Source organism: Medicago sativa, chromosome 5 (genome assembly GCF_051527215.1).
Source record: "Medicago sativa cultivar Bolivia chromosome 5, Bolivia_mono, whole genome shotgun sequence".
Lineage (NCBI taxonomy): Eukaryota > Viridiplantae > Streptophyta > Magnoliopsida > Fabales > Fabaceae > Medicago > Medicago sativa.
The window spans coordinates 67,494,664-67,519,775 of record NC_140753.1 but is presented as its reverse complement, the minus strand read 5'-3'; the positions used below and the strand labels follow the sequence as shown (position 1 = coordinate 67,519,775).

The window sequence follows — 25,112 nt, the reverse complement described above, 5'->3', positions numbered from 1 at the left end:
TTTAATTTCACCCAAATCAGACCCAAATATTTTTATTTTTTGAAGAAATAAACTCACCCAAATCAGACCCAAATATTTTTTATTTTTTGAAGAAAGTCATACTAGAAGTTTGTTAATGTGTTTTGAATGCATTTAAAAAAATAAATAACGTATTTTGAATCTTAATGCAACTCCACATGAGGACTATAATGTTCACTATAATTAAATTTATGAAATAAATTGATAGCTTATTCAACATTTAATTAATCATTTTCTCAAACCCAACGTAGTGTCTAAAACTCATATCCAACGATAATCCCCAACTAGATTGTATAATTTTAAACAGAAAGTTTGGCTTGAATTGTCATGATGTGGTTATATCATCTATAATCAAACTTTGCAGGGTAAAAAAATATTTCGTTCCTCCATTTTTTATCGAGACATGGGCGTTAGCATACTTTGTACGGGTTGTACTTATACTATGGACTATTCACATCACAACTACACTTTATGCTGATTTCTTGTTTCTTTTTCAAGTGTTTTAGCCAATATTTAGACAAGTGTCCTAGCCTATGTTGCTTGCTTTTGTTAACTTCCCATTTTATATTTTTTCTTGTTTCTTTTTCAAGTGTTTTAGCCAATATTTAGACAAGTGTCCTAGCCTATGTTGCTTGCTTTTGTTAACTTCCCATTTTATATTTCTCAAAAGTATATCGTACAAATTAAATTTAAAAATATAAAAAATAATACGATGGAAACACGTTTGTGTCTTTGTACCATAGAACTATCGAATACTCATTCCATTATATATAACAACCACTTCAAGTCAACTATACATATTCTATCAACAAATATTTGAATATTGATACGCAAGTGAATCTACAACATGGGAGGTGAAGGAGAACATTCCAATGTCAAGGCTTCTAGTAACCTTGATTTAAGTTGGTAAGTACGAGTAAATAGTCATAAATCTGAAGAAAAAAAAATCTACCAAGTGTGCCTTTATAAACTATTAATGGATTATACTTCATTCTTTTATTATGCAGTGATGACATGACCACCAAAGTTATTGAAGGAAAATTTATTCTGGATAGTAACACGGATATGTCCCATGAGGTAAATTTCTGAAATGAAAAAAAAAAAAACAACGTCTACACTAATTTTTTTTAACTTATGCTATTTTTTACGTTATGTGTAGAAAAAACATGAACTGCTCAGTGAAGTGTTGTCAAGTATGAAAATCATGGCATCGACCATGCAACAAGCCATGGACCTCATTAGGGTACTGAAACATCATTTTTTTTTTGTAGTTTCAAAACTAATGATATTTATGATTTAACCATTGATATTACTTTATCCATTTACATTACTATTGATACTACTTTATCCATTTACATTGTCAGGCTAATGAGTCTCACATGGATTCTCGCATAGATGGTTTACACACTGTTTGTAGTTTAATGTTGGTAAAACTAGACAACTTAGAAAACTTTATGTATAAGCCTACACCACCATCTTCTGCAAAAGCTTTATTACCACAAAACACCATCTCCCCAACGCTAAAATATCACCCTGCTACCAACAACAAAACTGCTAACATTCAGCTGCCAATGGGTACAAAGTATCCATCAGGAAATGACATATCAAACATTATCCTTAATATTTCTTCCGATGACGATGACCAAAAAGTATTACCTAGGCAAACTTCCCATCTGAAAGGGTCAGCAAGCAAAAAGAAAAAAACAAGTCCCCCATACAGGAAGCTCAATGTAAAATCTGTCATTTCAAAGGAGCATGCTCACAAAAAGCCAACAACACGTTTTGGCTCTTCAGCCAAGGTATATAATGTAAAAATACATCTAATTTTATGTGTTACATTAATCAAATGCTACATGTTTCATTTTAATAACCAGCCACTATTTTCTTAATTGTAGATGACACATCTGCTCTCAACTGCTGACAATGCATCCATGGTGGGGAGAAGGCTGTCTTTTGTGCAATCGCCAACATTTAGGAACATGCAGATTCCTAAGAAAGAACAACTTGATGTTATCTCTGAAATGAAGAGTACTCCAGTTCAAACTACTGGACACATGCTGTCTAAGGTGAATGAATACAACTAAAAAGTTACTTTTAATAATTTTCTAAGGCCAATGTATAACTAATCACACATTGTTTATAGTTTATCAAGACCAACTTCAGTCTTACCCCAGAAATGAATCTATCAGAAGAGGAAGTTCAAATTTCTGCATATGTTTTTCACCCTTTCAATGACCCAAGGTAATTACCGGACATTAGTCATACCATTGTGTGATTTGGTACTATATAATAAAGATATTAAGATAATTTACTTCGTGCATGTAGTGAGATATTATTCAAGCTTGATGACTTTGAAGGCAGTCGTAAAGATTTCATGACCTTGTGTCCTGCAAGAATAGTTGAAACAGAGGTTGTATATACTATACCATAAATTTCAGCTGATATAACTAGCTATTATTTATGTCTATTGAAAGAGACTTTTATATCTTGTTGGTAGGTTGTGCACATGATGGCACTAAAGGCTGATTGGTCTCAAAAGCAAATGCTAAATCCAACAAAGTGGACACTGCCTCCTGCATTTGTGGTACATCATTTGGGTTCAAGAATTTTTTGATTATCTATTTCTTCTAACAATATTCATAGTAATAAAATATTTGCATGTTTACCAGCACTCTATAAACAAGGGAGACACAGTAGAGGAACTCATTTTAGAGTATGCTATGTATTGGATGCAGCCTTTTGAAAACCTGAGCCATGTATGATCCTTTATCATCAAAATTAACACAATTTTTGTAGTCTAATTTCCCATAAATTAATCAGCTAATGAATTATTCCAACATCATACAATTGTAGATATATGTTCCTATTGAAGATAATTGTGGCTTTTGGTACCTTATGGTAGCTTCCATTGATGAGAAGATATTGTACTACATTGATCCATTCTTTGAAGAACAGAATATCAACCCTAGACAAGATGTGATTAGCAATCTGGTAGTAATTTAGACAATTTGATACATCATGTGCTTACTTTCCTTAATTTACACTTAATTGTATTTTTTAATGAAAATCTACAGTGGGAAGTCATCTGTCAAATGTCAAAGTGTCCCCTCTTTCCAGCTCCCTTTATAGCTGACACCCTCAATGAAAAAAACTGGACTGTATCCGATCCAATTGGCATTGGAAAAACTGAATTTTGGTATGGAGAATACAAATTCTTAAATTTATTTAATATGATATCATGGGCCCTAATATGATAATCAATGTGTATCTAACATGTTATGTATTTCTTTCTATATTTTGCACAACAGCCAATACACATCATTGTATGTTCTTGATTGGTTGCAAAAAGAATTCCCAATCCAAACTAGTAACCTTGATGGGGTAGGAACAATTTAATTATTTATTTCAGTTTCTAGACCAATTTTCTACATCAAATTTATCAGTTTTTTATTTGTTCATATTGTTGCAGCCAAAGGAGGATGTGCTAAGAATGAGGTTGACAATGGATCTTTTGTTAGGTGACCAAAATGCATACAAAACAAGGTTGAAGAACAAGTCTGTTGAGGCTTGGCGTACAAAAAGATATGCATAGACCTTCAACAAGGAACACTACATTTTGAGCGGATAGGCTTTACTTCCGCTAAACAACTCTTCAATGTTTAAGTTCTCTATTTTGATGTAACAACTTTCTAAGTTATCGTTTGTCCAATGTTGACTTATTTTGAGCTAATCTTTTGTGAGTACTTAGTTACTCTACAAACTGTCATTTGTCCAGTGTTGACATCTTTGTTCTAATGTTTAGTTAGTACCCTGTTATTCTAAGAAATGTAATGGACTATCCTACTGCTGGATATGTAATGCTACTACTATCATATATTAAGCTTTCAGTTTATTGAAGTATCTGATTTGTGTACAATGTTTGCAAAACTACTAAAACAAAATACAACAATCACTACAAAGGAGATACCTGACACCATTTTCTACCTTGACATGGGATGAATCATGATCACACACTTTAGCACGCCAGTTGAGATTCTTCTTAAATGACCATTTTCCAATAACTCATTGTTGTAAAATGCCGTAATCACACACAATACAGCCATTTGTTATGCCACAACAAAAAAAAAGTGATATATGCATAGTAAATATCTGATTCAAGCCAACAAAATTTAATCCAGCTATAATTGAAAAAAAAAATGTAGCATACACTAAGGCTTACCAAATAAACAGCCACCATGCTACGAATACAATAGATGCAACTACTTGCAATTCAAAGAATTTCCTTACAAACAAACAACCTTATTACATCAACAGTCACACCCGAAACAAAAATAAAACACCGACTCTGCAATTATACCAAATTCAAAGAACTAACAAGAAGTGTGATTAACCAAACATTGAACAGTTGAATATTTCAAGTCTTTGACTAGACAACTTAAAACAACACGACACGCCTAATTCCACAAATAAACACCTTTTTTTTTGGAAAATAAAGGGACCTTACTTGTAGAATTACATAATGGGAATGTAAGAGTGATTTACCTATTTACTCAGAAGGAGAAAAAACAAGCAGCATTTTATACAAATACAAGTAACCAATTTATTCAATCATTTCTCTTTCCAGAAGCAGACACTGAGGTTTTGGGTGCCCATGATGATGTTGAACTTCTTCCTCCACCACATGGTATCATCACGTCACCCTCCTAAACCCTATTTCCCCAATTCAATTTAGTTTAGTCCATCTATTCTTCTGACACAAATAAACACCTCAGTTAACACTAATTTGAAGTATTTGAATACTAACAAATCCAAATGCTGACATCAACCAGTAAACATGAAAATAACCTAAAAAGAAGAAAGAATCATAAGAATCCAAGGAATTAGAATGAATAGTTTGATAATAAAACAACTAGGGATCCACAACAGCAAAATTCGAATCGATTAACAACTATGAAGCGAGAAAGGAAACTGCAATCGATTAACAGTTATGGATTTGGGGTTTAAGTTTTGAAGATTTAGAATTTTTGTTTGAGAAGTTTAAGATTCAGAATTGACAATTGATGAGGAAAAGAATGGAGGAAAAGAAATTACAGAAGAAGGAAAGGAACTTTCTGAGAAGAGAGATGAAAAGTATGAACACGGAACAGAACGAGATCACGAAAATCCAATTCCGAATCGTCCGATCTCAGCAACAAACGGACCTTCGATTCGACGATTTCACCAAAGAAAAAAAACGCTTTCTCAAGAGCTTGTTGTCGGTGGCCCAGGCAAGTCCACCAACAAAGCATCGGTATTCAACTTCCGCCATGGAAATCGGGAAAGAAAATTGTCAATTGATGAAAAATAGAGGAGAAGAATGGAGGAAAAGGGAAGTGAATTTTCTGAGAAGAGAGATGAAAAGTATGGGCCCCCGTATAGTTTTTTTTATAATTAAAATTGATTAATTCTTTTTTTATTTAAATATGATGACCGGTTGTAGCAGGTTATACAAGGAGGTTCATTGGTGGACCTTTTTTTGGGGGGTCCATATTAGGGGGCACCATATTTTAAATAAGATAATTTACTTCCTAGAACAAATCTTTAATTCTTCCATTTTCCATACGACAATTTCCAGGTATTGTTATTAGGCTGCGGAGTATTAGATTACTAGCTTTATCAAGAACCGGGTGGCGGGTGCTATACTACCATTGCCTATTGGTTTGGTTATAGTCATAAAGTTAATATATTTTATTCTCATATATATTAGATTATTATACAGTTTGTAGCAATCAATAAGGACCGTGTGGTTGGTGGATTTATAGTCACAACTGTCATCAACAACTAGTTTTAGTGAAATAATGTATACATGATCTACATACATACACATCGATATAACATGGTCCTATAACCCATGTTTCCAAAATATTTGTCTTTTCTTCAACTAGCTAGCTACATTAAAAACTTGCCTCTAGCTTAGTATTATAGTATCCCTAATACTAATTAGGAAAATGTTAACTTGTGCCCTTGAGGCACAAGTTAATGTGTCAAACGTAGAAAGTTTGAGTTGGAACTTGTGTATTGAATTCAACTTTTTAGGAAAATGTTAACTTGTGCCCTTGAGACACAAGTTAATGTGTCAAACGTAGAAAGTTTGAGTTGGAACTTGTGTATTGAATTCAACTTTTTAACTTTTAATTAATTAAATGCACAAAATTTAAAAGAATATTTCTATTTTTGGGTTGCTTAACATGTGCCCTTAGGGCACAAGATAACATGACCCTACTAATTATTATGTATTCTTCTAACTTATAAATTGCACAATTGGGCAACATCTGAATAGTTGACTTTGTATTAATCAATGACTTTGATGATATATTGATGTGTACTATTCTATTCTATTCTATAAAACTAATCTCTATCTTTATTTGAGTTTTCGTTTCATTTCTCATCACCAAACAAGTTGTCTTATGTACAATTTCTCTCTTTTCATATGCATATATCTATCTATATGATATATCTCTAGCTGTTGCTTTCTACCACTGAATTTGATTATTTGAAGCTTTGTTTTTAATCATCATATCAACAAGCATGAATCTAAGCTTCCATAATTTCTTCTTCCTTTTGCTCTTTGCAATCTTTTTCTTTTCCACCTTAGTTTTTGGAGCCACTTTGTCCAAAGATGAAGGTATATATATGTTAAAAGCTTACCTTAATTTTCTTACTCACAAAAACATTAGTATTATATAGATTTATTGTGTAGATGATTATATAAATATATGACTTGTAACTAATATTTTTTTTCTTTCTGGTTTTATAGTGGAAGCTCTTAAAGATATAGCTAAGACACTTGGAAAGAAAGACTGGGATTTCAGTGTAGATCCATGTAGTGGTGAACGTAATTGGACATCTTCTGTTCAAGTGAAAGGGAGTGAAAATGCTGTCACATGCAATTGTACCTTTGTCAATGCCACTGTTTGTCATGTGACTAACATGTACATCTCTTACCCTTCTCTGTTTTAATAGATGTATATACTAACAAAAATGTTCAATTATCCATAGAAATTAGAGATAAATTAAATATAATGAATTTTTTTTATAGTGCGTCTAATACTTATTGAAGAAATAAAAAATTGAATATTCAAAAACACTTAAATAAGATGACACAAGTTTCTTCTAATTTAACGAAGATTTTGTTTCAATCCTGTTTACATAAAAAAATTGACTTATGGTTTTTTTACCTCTAAAATTTTGTTGATAATTTAACTTTTTAAATAGGGAAGCTCCAAATATACATTAGTTTCTGAAAATATAATAATTAAACTAATGTGAACGACTTTCTTCGATCTTTTTTATAAGAGAAAGTTAGGACCTGTGAAAGTATTTTATAGCATGTTGGATGATGTATTGTTACATTTATTTTAAAAGAATTATGAACGTAATGAAATGTCCACATGTTGGTTTTGTCAACTTTAAACGGCTGGTTCCATACTGTAACACTGTTTTATGAAAACGTAGAATATCTGTTTATTTTATTTTATCTTTTTTATTTTGACTTTATGCACCTTACTTGTTTAACATTCAGCACACAAGTGGGATGACAATAATACTAGACAGGGTAGGCATCCTTAAATTATCTGTCACAACGAGTAAAGATTGGCTTTATGAATTTATTTTTAATTTTTTTTTACTCAAATTGGCTTTATAGATTGAGACATAATGTATGATTGTGGTCACAAACACACACTATGTTAATAACCTACCTTTTTTTTTGAAATAATGTTAATAACCTACCTGTTCACCCAAAAAATAGTAACAACCTACCTGTCACACCTGCATATATTTAATGATTTTTATTTTGAAACTCATACGTAATTTAAAAGACTTTTGGCACTCAATTTCATTTGAACTGGTTATAAGACTGATTCCATTCGACTAATGGAACATAAATTTTCTTGGTTCTTAGCCTCTTGATGTGGTTGACATATGGATATAATTATCAAATTCTATTGGTGTAAATTTGAAGTTGTATTATATTGCCTAATAAAGTATTATTTTATTGAAAAATGCATGTAGAATATTTTTATAATATACAACTTCTTCTTAGAACTTCAAAATTACATTTTCATAAGTAATTTTTTTTAACAAATTTTCGTAAATGATTCGAAGTCTCCCGACGACAAACATCCGGAGTGTCCTAATTTTTGTTTGGACCTAAATTTTAAGGTATTTAGCAGTCTAGGCGCAAATAATAGGGCTGATATTGAATTTAAAAATTTAGATAAGTACGGCGACGACGACAACAACAAAGTCTTATCCCACTAAGTGAGGTCCGCTACATGAATCAAATTACGTCATAGTGTTTTATCACAAGTCATGTTTGGATCTAACTCATTGACCTCTAAATCCTTTTTAATGATTTCTCTTATAGTTTTCCTAGGTTTTTCTCTACCTCTTTTGACCTAACTCTCCTTCATCTGAACTACTCTTCTTACAACGGCATCTACGAGTCTTCTCTCTACCTGCTCAAATCATCTAAGCCTATTTTCTACCAAGTTTTCTACCATAGGTGCTACCTTCACTCTCTCCCTAATGGTCATTCCTAATCATATCATGTTTAGGCTTACTGCTCATCTATCGCAACATCCTCATCTCCGTCACACTTACTTGATTCTCATGTCTTAACCGTCCAATATTTCATACCATACTTAGGTAAACTTAAGACAAAAAAAACTAAATTATTTACATGAGCTCCGTAAGTACTTTCATTAATCAAAGTTCAAACCATGGACTTCTTTAAAATAAAAATAAAAAGTTATAATTTGTGTTTCAGCCTTTTTTTTTTTAAAGAATGTTACAGCCTTATTATGATACATAATTAGATGATAGTTTCACCAATAGATTGTTTAACAGAATGTTTTTCCAGACATAAATTTAACAAAATGTTTCCCCAATAGATTGCAATGAAATACTTCATTTAGCTTAACACTATTATTTATTTTAACTATTCTCATTGTTGAATTGATGATGTGTAGACTTTTGAAACAACAAAATCTCCCGGGCACTCTCCCAAAGGAATTGGTCAGGTTGCCTTATCTTCAAGAAATGTATGTTTCATTAATCCAATTACTTGTAAATATTTATGTATTTTTTTTTACTAGATATGTCTATGTATATTAATTTGTAAATGTATGATACTAATGTACTAATGTATATTTACTCTCTTCCTATTACAGTGACCTTTCCCGCAATTACTTGAATGGTACAATTCCTAATGAATGGGGCTCCATGAATCTCGTTAACATGTATACTTTCTTTTTGTTATTTCATTTTATTTCACATTCTTTATGAGATGAGATTTTATAATTTTTTTCTTATAGTAATTTCATGCAATGACAAAATGTTTCTATATCATTACAGCTCTCTCATTGGAAATCGATTAACTGGTAAAATACCAATAGCTATAACAAACATATCCACTCTACAAAGTTTGTGAGTTTCTCATTTATCTACCTTAGTAAATAATTTTTTCTATTTATGTTTGTAACGAAATTATGTTGTCATTTTATGGTGTTTGTGCTATAGAGATTTAACATGAAATTTGTAGGGTGTTGGAGTCCAATCAATTCTCTGGAAATCTTCCTCCTGAGTTTGGGAATCTAACTCAAATTCAAAGAGTGTAAGCACTTTATTTTATTTTCCATTTACATCCAATAAATACTAGTACTAAAAAAAATTAAATTAATTAGAAAAATTTAGAGACATGATTATGAAGTATGAAATTTGTCACTAATTATGTTACTAAGTGTGTGTTTCATTCGCAAAACAGTAAGTATTTGACAGAGCAACGCACTAGTACATGACAAGGCATAAGATAGAGAGATAATATTTTTATGTTGAAAAACCAAAAAAATAAAGTATTTTAGTATTTTTGATGGTTTGTATTCGACAAAAAGTTCTTCCATGGTTTAGTGAAGGACAAGAGTTCTTGTTTTTGTCTGGTCTATTACTATGTTACTATCTGTTTTGTCAAGTCCCATGACCAGTTTCTAACAAACATGGTACAAAAAGAAGTTGTCTTATAGCAAATTAAACGCACCCAATCATAGAGAAATTTCATTTTTCCGGTCTTCAATTTTGATAATTAAGTTAATTTTTTCTAATAGTATATGTTAATATAATATTTTCTTCAATGATGTCTATATCATCCCAATGGATGTGAAAAACCCATAGTTTGATGTCAATGGCTAAGACTCACAATTTGTTGTTGTTAATTATATTTAGGCTAATTTCTTCAAACAATTTCACTGGAGAACTACCTGCTACATTGGCCAAACTCACCACATTGGAGGATATGTAAGATTAATATTTTAATTGATTCTTGAGTGATGCCTAAACTATAGAATATTGGTTTTGAAAATATAGTAACTTTTCTTTGTTTCATACATTTTACTATATACAGTCGAATTCAAGACAATCAATTCTCTGGGAAGATACCTGATTTTATTCAAAGCTGGACAAGTCTCACTAAATTGTACAAACTTTCATTTTCTATTTTATTTATCTATTTTTGCTAAAAAATATTTCAATAGTATTTCTATTGCTTTGAATTTAATTTTATTGAATTTAATGATTGAATTTACTTTGACAGAATCATTGAAGGGAGTGGACTAAGTGGGCCAATTCCTTCTGGAATTTCAAATTTGGAAAAATTAACTGACTTGTATGTATGATATTTTTTTTTAATATAGTAAACAATGTTTCAAAATTAACTTTGATTTTAATTGCTTTTACTAATTAGTTGTGAATTTGATGTGATATGCAGGAGAATCAGTGATTTAAGTGGATCTGAATTTTCACCTTTTCCACAACTTAAAGCTTTGAAATTGAAAACTTTGTGAGTTGATTGCAATGATTCTTTTAGAAATAGAACAGAAAAAAAAATAATAGCAAAAAAATTACTCATAGTGCATTATTATCTATCTTATTTTTCACAGGATTCTAAGAAATTGCAGCATCAATGGAACACTGCCTCAATATCTTGGGACACTGACTAGTCTAAAAAACTTGTAATTCCACATGTTCCACATTTTGTTTGATTTGGTGTAAACTGGGTATCCTCCGCACGCTACTGCGGAGACTAATCCCTCTAGCATTGTGGGACCCAAATGAGCTGCAAACTCTCCCTAAAAGTTTTAACTTTCTTATGTGGTTCTTAAACTCATTCTTGATATGTTTTTTTTTTTTTTTCCTTTTCAGAGATCTCAGCTTCAACAAATTGAGTGGACCAATTCCAAGTAACTATGATGCCCTAAGAAAAGTGGATTACATGTAAGAATAGCTCATATCCTACAAGTGCTAATTAAGTCCTTAATAAATATTAAATTCTATATATTGAATTGTTTGTAATTTTTTAATGTAGATACTTAACTGGAAACCTTCTCACTGGACCTGTTCCTGCATGGTCACAAAAAGCAGACAACCTGTGAGTTCTCTTTGAAATGCTACTTATATGATTTCTTGGATGAAATGCTACTTATACAATGATTTGTTACTTTGTTGATATGTTTCTTTGGAATTTCTAAATGTCTGATTTGGTCTCTTTATTATATGATTCTGAATTAAATTTTATAACTTGTATATAGAGATATTTCTTACAATAACTTCACTATAAGCCAAGGCAGTCAGACATGTCAAGATGGAAATGTGTAAGAATTCTTGACTTCATGTGTATTTGTTTGGAAACTAAGAACCTATCTGATTCAAAGCATTTTTTATATATCACAGGAACTTGTTTTCTAGCTCTTTGACCCACAACGACTCGTAAGTTTGTTGTTATACATTTTACATTGTTTTTACAATGTTTGAGAGTTTTTAATGTTTGAGACTTTGGATTATGCTAACTTATTGTGTCCTTTGTCATTATCTCAGAGGAGTGGTTTCATGTTTGAAAAGCTTTGTCTGTCCTAAAAGTAAGTTTCTTTGTAGTGAATTTTCTATTGAATACTAAATTTGGATCCCTCTGTCACCGATTGCACACATTCACGCAGTCAGCGCAATGGTGCCATTGAATCGAGATCAGAAGGTTTAGACTTTGATTTAGATTACTGATGTACTGCAGCGTGCAATCAGTGACAGCAGAGAATCTGAATTCCTCGTACTCTACTTGGTCATAGCGTCGTACACTGGCCTAATACTTGTATATTACTTAACATGATTTCCATCTTTCATCTTCGTTTCCAATAACAAAGAAAAAGGATAGTTAGACATCAACAGAATAGAAAAATAAATTTTATAGAATAGATATTTCACCATATAATTTTCGTAATTTGCTTAGTATTTGAACAATTTCTCACTTTATGTTGCTCATGCCAGCCTCATATGCTCTTCGTATAAATTGTGGTGGAAAGTCGGTGACAGTAAATGGAAGCACATATGATGATGATTCAGATACAGCAGCACCAGCTAGATTCCACCAGAGTGGAACAAATTGGGGATTTAGCACCACTGGTAACTTCATGGACAACGACGGTGGAGACTACTATACCTGGTCGAATAGATCTACGCTTTCTATGGCCAATGCTGAACTATACACGAATGCACGAGTTTCTCCAACATCTTTGACTTATTACGGATTTTGCATGGCAAATGGAAACTACACAGTAAATCTACAGTTTGCAGAAATCATGTTTACTAATGATCAAACATTTAACAGTCTAGGAAGGCGTGTATTCAATATTTATATTCAGGTACATGTCTAACACTTATTCATACTAATGTCGTTTATTATCTATCTATTCTAATAAAGGTCAATAGATCCTGACTCATATATTTAGGTTTGTAATCATTGTGAAGTATTAACATTTGAGTTGAAATGTCATAGGGAAAGCTAGTAAAAAAGGACTTTGATATAGCAAAGGAAGCAGGAGGTGTTGATAAGGCAGTGACTAAACCATTCACTGCTGTTGTGACCGACAGTACTTTGGAGATTCGCTTATATTGGGCTGGAAAAGGGACAACTGGTATACCGTTTAGATCAGTATATGGCCCTCTTATTTCAGCTATATCCGTTGAATCAGGTAAGTTATACTTTGTAAATTCACAATCTCATGCTGCGTTGTTTTAAATTATAGTTGCGGTTATGCTGTGAACCTTTGCATTGCTTTAAAATGTGAAAAAATGTGGCCGATGCAATTGAAATTGCAGTTGTGAATCTGTTGTAGATACCTCAAAATCTTTTATTGCGACAGCGATCGTAATTATTGTTGCAAACCGCATTTTAAAACCATCTAAATGTTGTGATCTGATCAAACTATTGTATAATAATCTTGCAGATTTTCCAGCTCCTTCTGAAAATGGAAGCAGCATATCTGCAGGAGCTGTGGTTGGAATTGTGGCTGCAGTAGCAATTGTTATCATTCTATTATTTGGTATTCTTTGGTGGAAAGGCTGTTTTGGAAAGAAAAGCTCTTTAGAAAATGGTAATAAACTATTGACTTTAAAATTATGCTTGTTTAGTACATAACTAACTTACAATGTGAAGTTATTTTTAGTATAATGTATATATCTGATCTTTATTTTGCATCAATTAACAGAGGTAAAGGGTTTAAACCTACAAATGAGTTTATTTAATGTGAGACAAATCAAAGGAGCAACAAATAACTTTGATATTTCCAATAAGATTGGTGAAGGAGGATTTGGTCCAGTGTACAAGGTATTATGTTTAATATACTAAATTATATTAGCTTTCATATATTTATTATAATGTTAAGTATTATTTAGTGAGTATTCATTTTCAATAACTATATATAACATTCTTCAAAAATACAGGGACGTTTATCAGATGGAACATTGATAGCAGTTAAACTACTTTCCTCTAAATCAAAGCAAGGAAATCGCGAATTTTTAAATGAAATCGGCATGATTTCGGCTTTGCAACACCCTCATCTTGTTAAACTCTATGGATGCTGTGTGGAGGGAGATCAGTTAATGTTGATATATGAATATTTAGAAAACAATAGTCTTGCTCGTGCTTTATTTGGTAATTTTTCCAATATGATGAACTTTGGTTATCATTTATATTTCACATTTTCTAGCATATGGTCCATAATGACTAAATGATACCATATTTTGCTCTCTTTTTCCTTAAAAAATAAAGGGCCTGCAGAACACCAAATAAGATTGGATTGGCCAACAAGATACAAGATTTGTATCGGTATTGCTAGAGGTTTAGCATATCTACATGAAGAATCAAGATTGAAGGTTGTTCACAGAGACATTAAAGCCACTAATGTGTTACTTGATAAAGATCTCAATCCGAAGATATCTGATTTTGGTTTGGCCAAGCTCGATGAAGAGGAGAACACTCACATTAGCACTCGAATTGCTGGAACATAGTAAGTTCCTACATTTTAATTTATTGTGTGCATATTTCTATTTGATTTTACTAAAAATATTAACTCCTCAAATTCTAAAGGCATTCAAATCCATGAAGCTGATTCATAAACTAAACAAAACATTGTTGTTAGTTTTGCAGTAAAAAATGGACTGTGATGTTTTCTAAAGTAAATGTAGTTGACAATTTCTTTAATTATGCAGCGGATATATGGCTCCAGAATATGCCATGCATGGTTATTTGACCGACAAAGCCGATGTCTATAGTTTTGGAATTGTTGCATTGGAAATCCTACATGGAAGTAACAATACAATTCTTAGACAAAAAGAAGAAGCATTCCATCTTCTTGATTGGGTAAGTATTCTAGTGTTGTGCTCATGCCAATTGTATTCAAGAATATTGACCAAGATATAGTCCATTTTCGTAACATTAGATTTAAAAATCATACTTGTGCTCATTCGATTAATCCGTTGTTTTGAACTTCAAATTTTGGAATAAATATTTTGTTATATTATTCTATTTACCAGGCACATGTCTTGAAAGAGAAAGGAAATGAAATAGAGCTAGTTGATAAAAGATTGGGTTCAAATTTCAACAAAGAAGAAGCAATGTTGATGATAAATGTGGCACTCTTATGCACTAATGTGACTTCATCACTTAGGCCAGCAATGTCTTCAGTGGTAAGCATGTTAGAAGGTAAAATTGCTATTCAGGAACTGGTTTTAGAGTCAAGTGAGGTATTGGATGAAAAGAAAATGGAAGCAATGAGAAAACATTACCAAGACAATAGTATTTCAATGGAAGGGCCATGGACTGGTTCATCTTCTTCAGTAACTACTGATCTTTATCCTGTATCCCTAGATTCTTCTTACTTGAAGAATAGAGATTAAACACTATGGAGATACATTGTCTTTGTTTTTATCAGTTATCTAATTATGCCATGAGTTGGTTGGTGAAATTATTTTTTCTTCATTCCTTATAAACTTGTTTGTAATACCACTGATTTTTTTTTTTTTTTGCTCCTAGAGTGTAATAAAATTTCTTTTGAAAATTGAGAGTAGTTTGTACTAATCTTAAGTGTTCCATATAAATTACTCAAGTATTACTATAGGCATTCAAGTTGTATTGGAGTTCCACATTACACAGATATGGATATTTGATGTATAAATATGTTTGAGTATTCTCATTCTCATATTGGTCTTTGCAATGAGATCTAAAATCTTTTAACATGGTATTAAAGTCGAATTAAAAATTTGTAAAGGGAATTTGACGATGAAATTCACGATAAGTGTGGGAGTGGATGTTAAAAATGTTGTAAAATTAGGCATAAATTATCTCTAGAAATAATAATCAATATATAAATAAAAGGATGAATAAAATATAAACAAAAGAGAGATCAATAAACTTATCTCTTTGAGATTGTTGTTGAATTATATCACCGACCACAACTTTATCAGCATCTTTGACAACCAAATTAAACCTGCTACCGAATCAACATTTGTAGAACGATCAAGCAGTGAAGTAGTCTGAGACGTGTTGATCGCACTGTCCTTAAAGATTTTACGCGTAATTATACGCTAATCCCTAGGATTTAACAGACCCTTCTCGGTAAGAACCGATGATACATAACTGACAAGAAAGAAATATTTCCAGGAAGATGAGAACCCAGAGTTGTTCGGTAAGAAACGATGATACAGAACTGACAAGAAAGAAATATTTCCAGGAAGATGAGAACCCATAGTTGTATATAAACTCATGAAAAATCGATTAACAATATGACTTGAAGCATAAAAGAGGGGATTATATTTTTGATGTTGTACAGATCACTAACAACTAAAATGAGTTTTCTACGGTACGTATAAAAAACTTCTACTCCCATGACAAGTAAAAACGTGTATCAGCACACATATGTTATAGGTTGAGAGAAATAAGGTTTGATTAAGTATGATTATTGCCACATCGAAGAGATATCAAAGAAAAAAGCAGTTACAAAAATTTGGAATTAAAACATGGGTGTAAGACTAAGTCAAAATTATAATTAATAATGTGATAAAAATTTCAATTAAAATTATGGGACACAGCAAAATATTTGAAACTTTTGAAATATACTCTAAATTTACAACAATCCCCCACATATTTCAAAAGTTTAAAAGAAAATATAAAAAAGACTTTCCGGGTTAACATCCTGGATGTGATGCATGAAACTGGTGTAGCAAGCTATATGAACTAGCCCTAGAATGATAATACTTCACAGTGAAGTTGGTATAGCAAGCTATATGAACCAAAATCACTTGACGTATGTTAGCGGTATAACACTCGCAGCACACCCCCACAATTCTTGTCGTTGGTGTTGTTGGTGCGCTAGTAGGCCGTGCGCGTGCCTGGATTATTTCATGAGTGCTCCAGAGATTTCGCCAAGATCCCATACAAGCGGCCCCACTTGACACTCACATAGGTGATTTCATCAAGTGTATGCTGCAAATCATACGCCACCCATTAGGGATATGAAATTCATTAAAAGCTTTATAGGCTTATCCTCTCAGTAATGCAGTGTCTAGCACTTCTCATACACACCATAGGAAAGGGACGAAAACAAAAATTAATTAACTAATTTTTTGTGCTAGCAGAACTAATAAGTGACTTGTTCTTACCCATATGAACCTTATTCATGGGATCTTCAATTACAAAGGTTGGGTTCCTGTCACTTATTAATTTTGAGTGGCTTAAGTCTCAATCCCCTCGATGTACACAAATTTATTTCATCTCAGGGGCTTTGTTTAGTAGCTACTTTATACACAAATGATGAAGACAATTTTCTTTCATCATATATGATTGACTAAGACGTCTCTAATCAATCAACCTCATATATTTATCAAAGTCTATAACAATAAACTTGATCTCTTTAATTATATTTATACAGGTTTGCTTGAATGGCTTCAAGCGACAACATCCCTTAAAATAATTCTACATTTTGATTTATTCTCATTAGAATTTAATTTCAATTAACATCATTGCATTTTAATGCAATAGTTCATCAACTCTAAATAATGTTTCACATATTGTTAAACTGACTTCTTTGATATACGTCATCAAGTCTACTTAGATAAATTCTAAGCGACAACCCCTTACATTGGGCAAATATAACTCTATATGTGGATTTATGACACATGTCTACTTGAAATATGTTTCAAGTGAAAACACCCCCACATATGGGAAAATAAATCCACACAAATATATATTTTCACTTTAAAACATCATCGTATTATTTTAATACAATGGATAATCCACAATATGTCACCAATATTTTAATGTGTATCTCAATATATATAGGTCAGCTTAAATTAATTTTAAGTGACACCATCTTTGTTGCACTTATTTCACTCTTGCATATCCTATATTTACCTTCATGAGTATCTTAATTTGAGTTTGCACATGTATAGCCCCCACATTCAGAAAGTTGCATATCAATCAAACCAACAAATTGTCATATAAAGAATAAACGGCACAAATGATAAAGAGATTGCAACTACACATGTAATAGAGTGGACACCAGAAAATAAATACACAATTCAGTAAGCATCCAACAACAAGTAATATTATAAGATTCAAAATAAGTTTACTATGAAAAATTCAATTATGATTCATGCCAACATAAGCTATCACCTTTCTATTTTTCGAGAAGCATATTAGCTTCCAACATGGTCTCAAAATGATTAAGCATGATAGAGACAATAAAAATCATTCCAAAACAAATGAATCAACGATTTTCAATATGTTTAAAAGGTATCTTGTAAGCTTCAAAAAAATTCAAGTTCTCAATAATTGTCAAAATAAAACCTAATAACAAATTTAGTGGAATGAATTCCATATAATCAATATATTCCCAACCAAATACATACGCAATCACAATTTCAACACACAATCAACACTTGCATTTTGTGGCAAAATAAAAGTAAGATGCGTACCTTAAAAATGAAGAGTAAGTAGCGAGCAATATTAATAAGTTTTGTAGGTATCATTTTCACATATTAAAAATAAAATAACACGCAGTCTCAAAAACCATTCAAGTTTTACACTTTAATTAATAATTATCAAATCAAAGGTTCATACCAAATGTAGTGGCATCAAATAAATATGAAAACGTACCAGTTTCAAAATAAATAAATAAATAAACATAGTCAATATTTTCTAAAATATATTCAATACACTTTCAAAGTTTCAACACACAAAAATCATGATTTTTGAGGTTTAAAAGTTAGAATGTGTACATGACCTCTTGTGGATGATTTCAAGGGGAGAAGAGTTTAAAACTTACAAAGAATTTCATCACACTGTTGAATTCAACAAACTTAATTCATTTAGCCACCCTAAATTAGTAGATCGATGATTCTGAAATTATTTGCTCTCTATCTCTTATGAACCCATCCACTTTGCTTAAATGATTCTGAAATTTTTTGTTTTCTATCTCTTATGAACCATCCACTTTGTTGGCTTTCTAGCATTCAAACCATACGGTTTCTCATATGTAGCTAAATTAGTCTATCCTATTTCTTTAACGCAAAAAGATCGCATGGCTTGACACTTAACAACACAAACCCATTTGTACGGTTCATCAAAGTTAATTCTCGTCAATTAAGTTTAGATGAATGCTACAAGCAAAAAATAATTCGTAATTTTGGTTTAGTGAAAAACAAAATCCTTAAGATTGTTGTAAAATTAGGCATAAATTATCTCTAGAAATAATAATCAATATATAAATAAAAGGATGAATAAAATATAAACAAAAGTGAGATCAATAAACTTATCTCTTTGAGATTGTTGTTGAATTATATCACCGACCACAACTTTATCAGCATCTTTAACAACCAAATTAAACCTGCTACAAAATCAACATTTGTAGAACGATCAAACAATGAAGTAGTCTGAGACGTGCTGATCGCACTGTCCTTAAAGATTTTCCGCGTAATTATACGCTAATCCCCGACATTTAACAAACCCTTCTCGGTAAGAACCGAGGATACAAAACTAACAAATCGGTTAACAATATGAGAACCCAGAGTTGTATATAGACTCATGAAAAATCGGTTAACAATATGACTTGAACCATAAAAGGGATTATATTTTTGATGTTGTACTGATCACTAACAACTAAAATGAGTTTTCTACAGTACCTATAAAAAACTTCTACTCCCATGACAAGTAAAAACGTATATCAGCACACATATGTTATAGGTTGAGAGAAATAAGGTTTGATTAAGTATGATTATTGCCACATTGAAGAGATATCAAAGAAAAAACCAGTTACAAAAATTTGGAGTTAAAACATGGGTGTAAGACTAAGTCAAAATTATAATTAATAATATGATAATAATTTTCAATTAAAATAATTTTTTTTATTTGTCAATTAAAATTATGGGACACAAAATATTTGAAACTTTTGAAATATACTCTAAAGTTACAACAAAAAATAGGTTAATGATTTAACACTTATTTTATTTGTAAAAAAGAAATGTGCTTTCGATTAATTCGTCGTATTAGAGTCTCACATTGCTCAGATATGAATATTTGATGTATAAATGTGTTTGGGTACTGTTATCTCTCTAGCTGACCTATGGAATAAGATCTAAACTCGGTTAAAATTTGCTAAATGAGAATTGAACGATGGGATTCATGATAAGCATGGGAGTGGATGTTAAAGTTGTATTATTCAGATTGTCGAGTTTTCGGATGTACAAATGTGATTAAGTACTTTTATCTCTTGATTTAGCTTTAGACGTGATATCCAAGCCTATTTGACGGTTAATTCATATGTCAAGAACTTTAGCTTTCATTTGATTTTTATGTTAGTTTCTTGCAACGCTTAGTGTCACAATATATATATATATATATATTGGAGTTCAAAAAATGTATATTCATTATTGTTAGGCTAATGATCTAACAATTTGTACAATAAAACCTTTTTTCTTTGTAAAAAAAAACTTTTTTCATTTAATTTAATTAAATTCATTCAACTAATACAATATTAATGGTTATACATTTCCTAGGTTACCACCAATTTATTATAATCAAATAATCATTTAACTTTGAAATCATGCAATTTGAATGAATTACACATTGTTACTATCATGCAAATATAATACATACATGTATTTTCTTCATAAAATATCTATGTATTGCTTATACTTACACTAAAGAGAAGAAATACATAAATGTATATGTTTATCTTTATCATATTTTTCTATTGTATTACATAGTTTTATCTATCTATATATTTACACATTGTTACTATCATGCGATTATAATACATACATATATTTTCTTCATAAAATATCTATGTATTGCTTATATTTACACTAAAGAGAATAAATACATAAATGTGTATGTTTATCTTTATCATGTTTTCCTATTGTATTACATAGTTCTATTTATCTATATATTTTCTCAAAACGATTCCATGAAATCATGAAAACAACATTGAAACACGATTTCATGAAATCATGAATACAACACTGAAAAGATGATTTCCATAAAACTAAATAACCCTGTCAAACCCATAAAACTTCAATCAATGATTCAAGAACAAATACAATTATCGCAAACGAGAATTTCACAACTATTCCAATAACAATAATAATTCCGTACATATGTTGATCTCATTGAAATAAAAATAAAATTCAACCCAAAAGTGCTGAAAGGGATAGTTTTCTTTATATATAGTATAGATAAACTTGATTGTAATATCACTAATCTTTTTATTTTTATTTTTTGCTTTTAGAGTGTTATAAAATTTCTTTTGAAAATTAAGAGTAGTTTGTACTAATCTTAAGTGTTCCATATAAATTACAAGTATTATTATGCAAGAGAGTATTCAAGTTGTATTAGAGTCTCACATTGCTCAGATATGAATATTTGATGTATAAACGTGTTTGAGTACCCTCATCTCTCTAGCTGGCCTATGAAATAAGATCTAAACTCTGTTAACATTGAATCAAAGTCGAGTTAAAACTTGCTAAATGAGAATTGGACGATGGGATTCATCATAAGCATGAGAGTGGATGTTAAAGTTGTATTATTTAGATTGTCGAGTTTTTGGATGTATAAATGTGATTAAGTACTTTCATCTCTTGATTTAACTTTAGACGTTATATTCAAGCCTATTTGACGGTTAATTCATACGTCAAGAACTTTAGCTTTCATTTGATTTTTATGTTAGTTTCTTGCAACGCTTAGTGTCACAAATATTTTATGTACATCGTGTTCTTTGAGTGTTGTGTCTCTATGTTTTACGAAGATTCATTGTTGCTCCTTATAAAATGTATATATAAATATACTTTTTTTAGTTTAAAAAATATATATTCATTGTTGTTAGGTTAATGATCTAACAATTTGTACAATAATACATTTTTCCTTTGTAAAAAATGAACTTTTTTCATTTAATTTAATTAAATTCATTCGACTAATACAATATTAATGGTTATACATTTCCTAGGTTACCACCAATTTATTATAGTCAAATAATCATTTTACTTTTGTAATCATGCAATTTGAATGAATTACATATTGTTACTATCATGCAATTATAATACATACATATTTTCTTCATAAAATATCTATGTATTGCTTATACTTACACTAGAGAGAAGAAATACATTTCCCGTGAGCTTACCTTAATTGGTAGGGATATTGCATTTTATATGCAAGGGCCGGGGTTCGAAACCCGGATACTCTACTTCTCCACAATTAAATTGTATGAGCTCTAGCCACTAGGCTACTTGACAAAAAAAAATACATAAATGTGTCTTTTTATCTATATCATGTTTTCCTATTGTATTACATAGTTCTATCTATCTATACTAGTGAAAAAATGGGCACTGTCTTTCAACTCTTTTTATCATGCTAACATTTGAAAATTATGAACAGTATTTTTTTTTTTATAAATTTTTTGTTTTGACTAACAGTAAAAATATAAATGTTGGTTGCTTTTTATTAATGACACGAACAACAATCTTTATTATAGAAAAATTTATTTAAGAATGTAATAAGTATTAATATACTGATCTAGTTTGTTATAATTTTTAAATTATAAAGGAAAAAAAACATATATACATATATTCATATCATGTTTGTTACATTTGTTTTAAGATTAAAATGTATTCTTATCTATTTGTTACATGTGTTATCTGTATTGAAAATTAAGGGTATTTTTAGAAAGAAAAATCCAACTCAAAAGTGCTGAAAGAGGTAGTTTTCTTTATATATAGTATATATATTTCCTCAAAACGATTCCATGAAATCATTAAAACAACATTGAAAGACGATTTCATGAAATCATAAATACAACACTGAAAAAACGATTTCCATGAAACTAAATAACCCTGTCAAACTCATAAAACTTCAATCAATGATTCAAGAACAAATACAATTATCGGAAACGAGAAATTCACAACAATTTCAGTAACAATAATAATTTCGTACATGAGTTGATCTCATTGAAATAAAAATAAAATCGGAACGTTTTTGACAAAGAAGGGTTCCGTTGATGTGTTTTTGTTTTCCGGAAAACGTAGGATGAACAAGTGAAAGAGTGATTGATGATCGAATGTTTGGGGTAAAAGTAGAATCTTTAACATGCTATTTTGTTCATGTTTGTTGCTTTTATTTTAATATTTAAATTTATTCTTATATATTTGTTACATATGTTATTTGTATTGGTATTTTTGAAAAGAAAAATTCAACCCAAAAGTGTTGAAAGAGATAGTTTTCTTTATATATAGTATAGATAAGCTAGATTGTAATATCACTGATTTTTTTTATTTTTATTTTTTGCTCTTAGAGAGTTATAAAACTTCTTTTGAAAATTGAGAGTAGTTTGTACTAATCTTAAGTGTTCTTTATAAATTACTCAAGTATTATTATGGTAGAGGGTATTCAAGTTGTATTAGAGTCTCACATTGCTCAGATATGAATATTTGATGTATAAATGTGTTTGAGTACTCTCATCTCTCTAGCTGACCTATGGAATAAGATATAAACTCTGTTAACATGGTATCAAAGTCGAGTTAAAATTTGCTAAATGAGAATTGGAAGATGAAATTCATGATAAGCATGGGATTGCATGTTAAAATTGTATTATTCAGATTGTCGAGTTTTTGGATGTATAATTGTGATTAAGTACTTTCATCTTTTGATTTAGCTTTAGATGTGATATCCAAGGCTATTTGACGGTTAATTCATATGTCAAGAACTTTAGCTTTCATTTGATTTTTATGTTAGTGTCTTGCAATGCATAGTGTCACAAATATTTTATGTACATCGTGTTCTTTGAGGGTTATGTCTTTATGTTTTACGAAGATTCATTGTTGCTCATTACAAAATGTATATATAAATATACTTTTTTTTTAGTTCAAAAAATTAATATTCATTATTGTTAGGCTAATGATCTAACAATTTGTACAATAATACCTTTTTTCTTTGTAAATAAAAAAATGTTTTTCATTTAATTTAATTAAATTCATTCAACTAATATAATATTATTGGCTATACATTTCCTAGGTTACCACCAATTTTTTATAATCAAATAATCATTTTACTTTTGTAATCATGCAATTTGAATGAATTACATATTGTTAATATCATGTAATTATAATACATACATATATTTTCTTCATAAAATATCTATGTAAAGCTTATATTTACAGTAGAGAGAAGAAATACATAAATGTGTCTGTTTATCTTTATCATGTTTTCATATTGTATTACATAGTTCTATCTATATATTTCCTCAAAATGATCCCATGAAATCATGTGAACAACACTGAAAGAAAATTTCATGAAATCATGAATACAACACTGAAAAAATGATTTCCATAAAACTAAATAACCCTGTCAAATCCATAAAACTTCAATTAATGATTCAAGAACAAATACAATTATAGGAAACGAGAAATTCACAACAATTCCAGTAACAATAATAATTTCGTACATGAGTTGATCTCATTGAAATAAAAATAAAATCGGAATGTTTCCGACAAAGAAGGGTTTCATTGATGTGTTTTTTGTTTTTCGGAAAATGTAGGATGAACAAGTGAAAGAGTGATTGCTGCCTTTTTTTGTATAAAAGGTAAATTTGATATTTTGAATCAAATGTTGGGGTAAAAGTTCAAATGTAGGGGTGTGGGATAAAATTTCCTCTTGTTTGTTGTCCCAAGTTCGATTACCATCAAAGTAGTTTATTTCAAACATTTTTAAAATATTCTTCCAACCCATACCGGTTCGAGTCACACTGGTTTTTCTGGTTTAGCGGTGTGACCATTGACCCGTCTGGGTCACGTCGGGTTTTACCGAGTTCTTTGCAGATCCGGCCTGTGAGCTGACCAAACTGTCCAACCATCCGGTTCCCGATCAGACTAGTCGGTCCGATCCAGTATTTAAAACACTGATTAAACTTGAAAATCATACCATTTGGTTTCTATCTTGAGGCTCCACTTAATAAAAAAAATGTATATGATAAATAGTACTCCATCTAGAATGAAAATATAAGCAAAAATGATTTAAAAAGTTAAATTTATTTGCATAGTTTTAAAAACCGGCTCGGACCGGTCGAACCGTGAACCGGTAGTGTGTCTGGTTCGGTCTGCTTTTTGGATCGGTTATGCAGTTGAACCGGTCAGAACCGGCGCGACTCGCTAAAACTCGGTAGAAATCGGTGACTCGGCCGGTTTGG

At 30.7% G+C, this 25,112-nt stretch overlaps 2 protein-coding genes and 2 long non-coding RNA genes across 4 annotated transcripts; 2 read left to right on the top strand and 2 right to left on the bottom strand.

The window, feature by feature from the left end:
- Positions 1 to 1,895: 1,895 nt before the first annotated feature.
- Positions 1,896 to 5,413, bottom strand: LOC146924272 (uncharacterized). The gene is made up of 6 exons (XR_015010080.1): positions 5,110 to 5,413; positions 4,561 to 4,765; positions 4,003 to 4,300; positions 2,331 to 2,405; positions 2,188 to 2,243; positions 1,896 to 2,034 (listed from the first exon to the last, which is right to left on the bottom strand). It is a non-coding gene; the product is annotated as an uncharacterized LOC146924272 (long non-coding RNA).
- LOC146924273 (uncharacterized) lies at positions 1,914 to 3,911 on the top strand. Its single transcript, XM_085709271.1, has 9 exons — positions 1,914 to 2,084; positions 2,162 to 2,259; positions 2,344 to 2,428; positions 2,516 to 2,602; positions 2,688 to 2,774; positions 2,872 to 3,009; positions 3,093 to 3,214; positions 3,327 to 3,399; positions 3,488 to 3,911. The coding sequence occupies exons 1-9, from the start codon at positions 1,914 to 1,916 to the stop codon at positions 3,608 to 3,610; spliced, it is 984 nt and encodes a 327-aa protein (XP_085565397.1). The 3' UTR covers positions 3,611 to 3,911.
- Positions 2,456 to 3,040, bottom strand: LOC146924274 (uncharacterized). The gene is made up of 3 exons (XR_015010081.1): positions 2,911 to 3,040; positions 2,677 to 2,765; positions 2,456 to 2,591 (listed from the first exon to the last, which is right to left on the bottom strand). It is a non-coding gene; the product is annotated as an uncharacterized LOC146924274 (long non-coding RNA).
- Positions 5,414 to 6,432: 1,019 nt separating the features above from the next.
- LOC146924271 (putative leucine-rich repeat receptor-like serine/threonine-protein kinase At3g14840) lies at positions 6,433 to 15,480 on the top strand. Its single transcript, XM_085709266.1, has 24 exons — positions 6,433 to 6,682; positions 6,815 to 6,989; positions 9,030 to 9,101; positions 9,231 to 9,299; positions 9,415 to 9,486; positions 9,602 to 9,673; positions 10,279 to 10,350; positions 10,457 to 10,528; positions 10,646 to 10,717; positions 10,820 to 10,891; positions 10,992 to 11,063; positions 11,254 to 11,325; positions 11,417 to 11,479; positions 11,640 to 11,702; positions 11,782 to 11,817; positions 11,926 to 11,966; positions 12,370 to 12,743; positions 12,878 to 13,073; positions 13,329 to 13,475; positions 13,590 to 13,708; positions 13,825 to 14,035; positions 14,153 to 14,390; positions 14,593 to 14,743; positions 14,917 to 15,480. Exons 1-24 carry the CDS (start codon positions 6,586 to 6,588, stop codon positions 15,277 to 15,279), a joined length of 2,991 nt encoding a protein of 996 aa, XP_085565392.1. The 5' UTR covers positions 6,433 to 6,585; the 3' UTR covers positions 15,280 to 15,480.
- The last annotated feature ends 9,632 nt before the right edge of the window (positions 15,481 to 25,112 follow it).

Coding starts and splice junctions, on each gene's coding strand:
- LOC146924273 (XM_085709271.1), top strand. CDS start 1,914: ATGACACATCTGCTCTCAACTGCTGACAATGCATCCATGGTGGGGAGA. Junction 2,775..2,871: donor CTTTTGAAAACCTGAGCCAT/GTATGATCCTTT, acceptor ATACAATTGTAG/ATATATGTTCCTATTGAAGA. Junction 3,010..3,092: donor AAGATGTGATTAGCAATCTG/GTAGTAATTTAG, acceptor GAAAATCTACAG/TGGGAAGTCATCTGTCAAAT.
- LOC146924271 (XM_085709266.1), top strand. CDS start 6,586: ATGAATCTAAGCTTCCATAATTTCTTCTTCCTTTTGCTCTTTGCAATC. Junction 6,990..9,029: donor GTTTGTCATGTGACTAACAT/GTACATCTCTTA, acceptor GATGATGTGTAG/ACTTTTGAAACAACAAAATC. Junction 9,487..9,601: donor ATATCCACTCTACAAAGTTT/GTGAGTTTCTCA, acceptor TGAAATTTGTAG/GGTGTTGGAGTCCAATCAAT.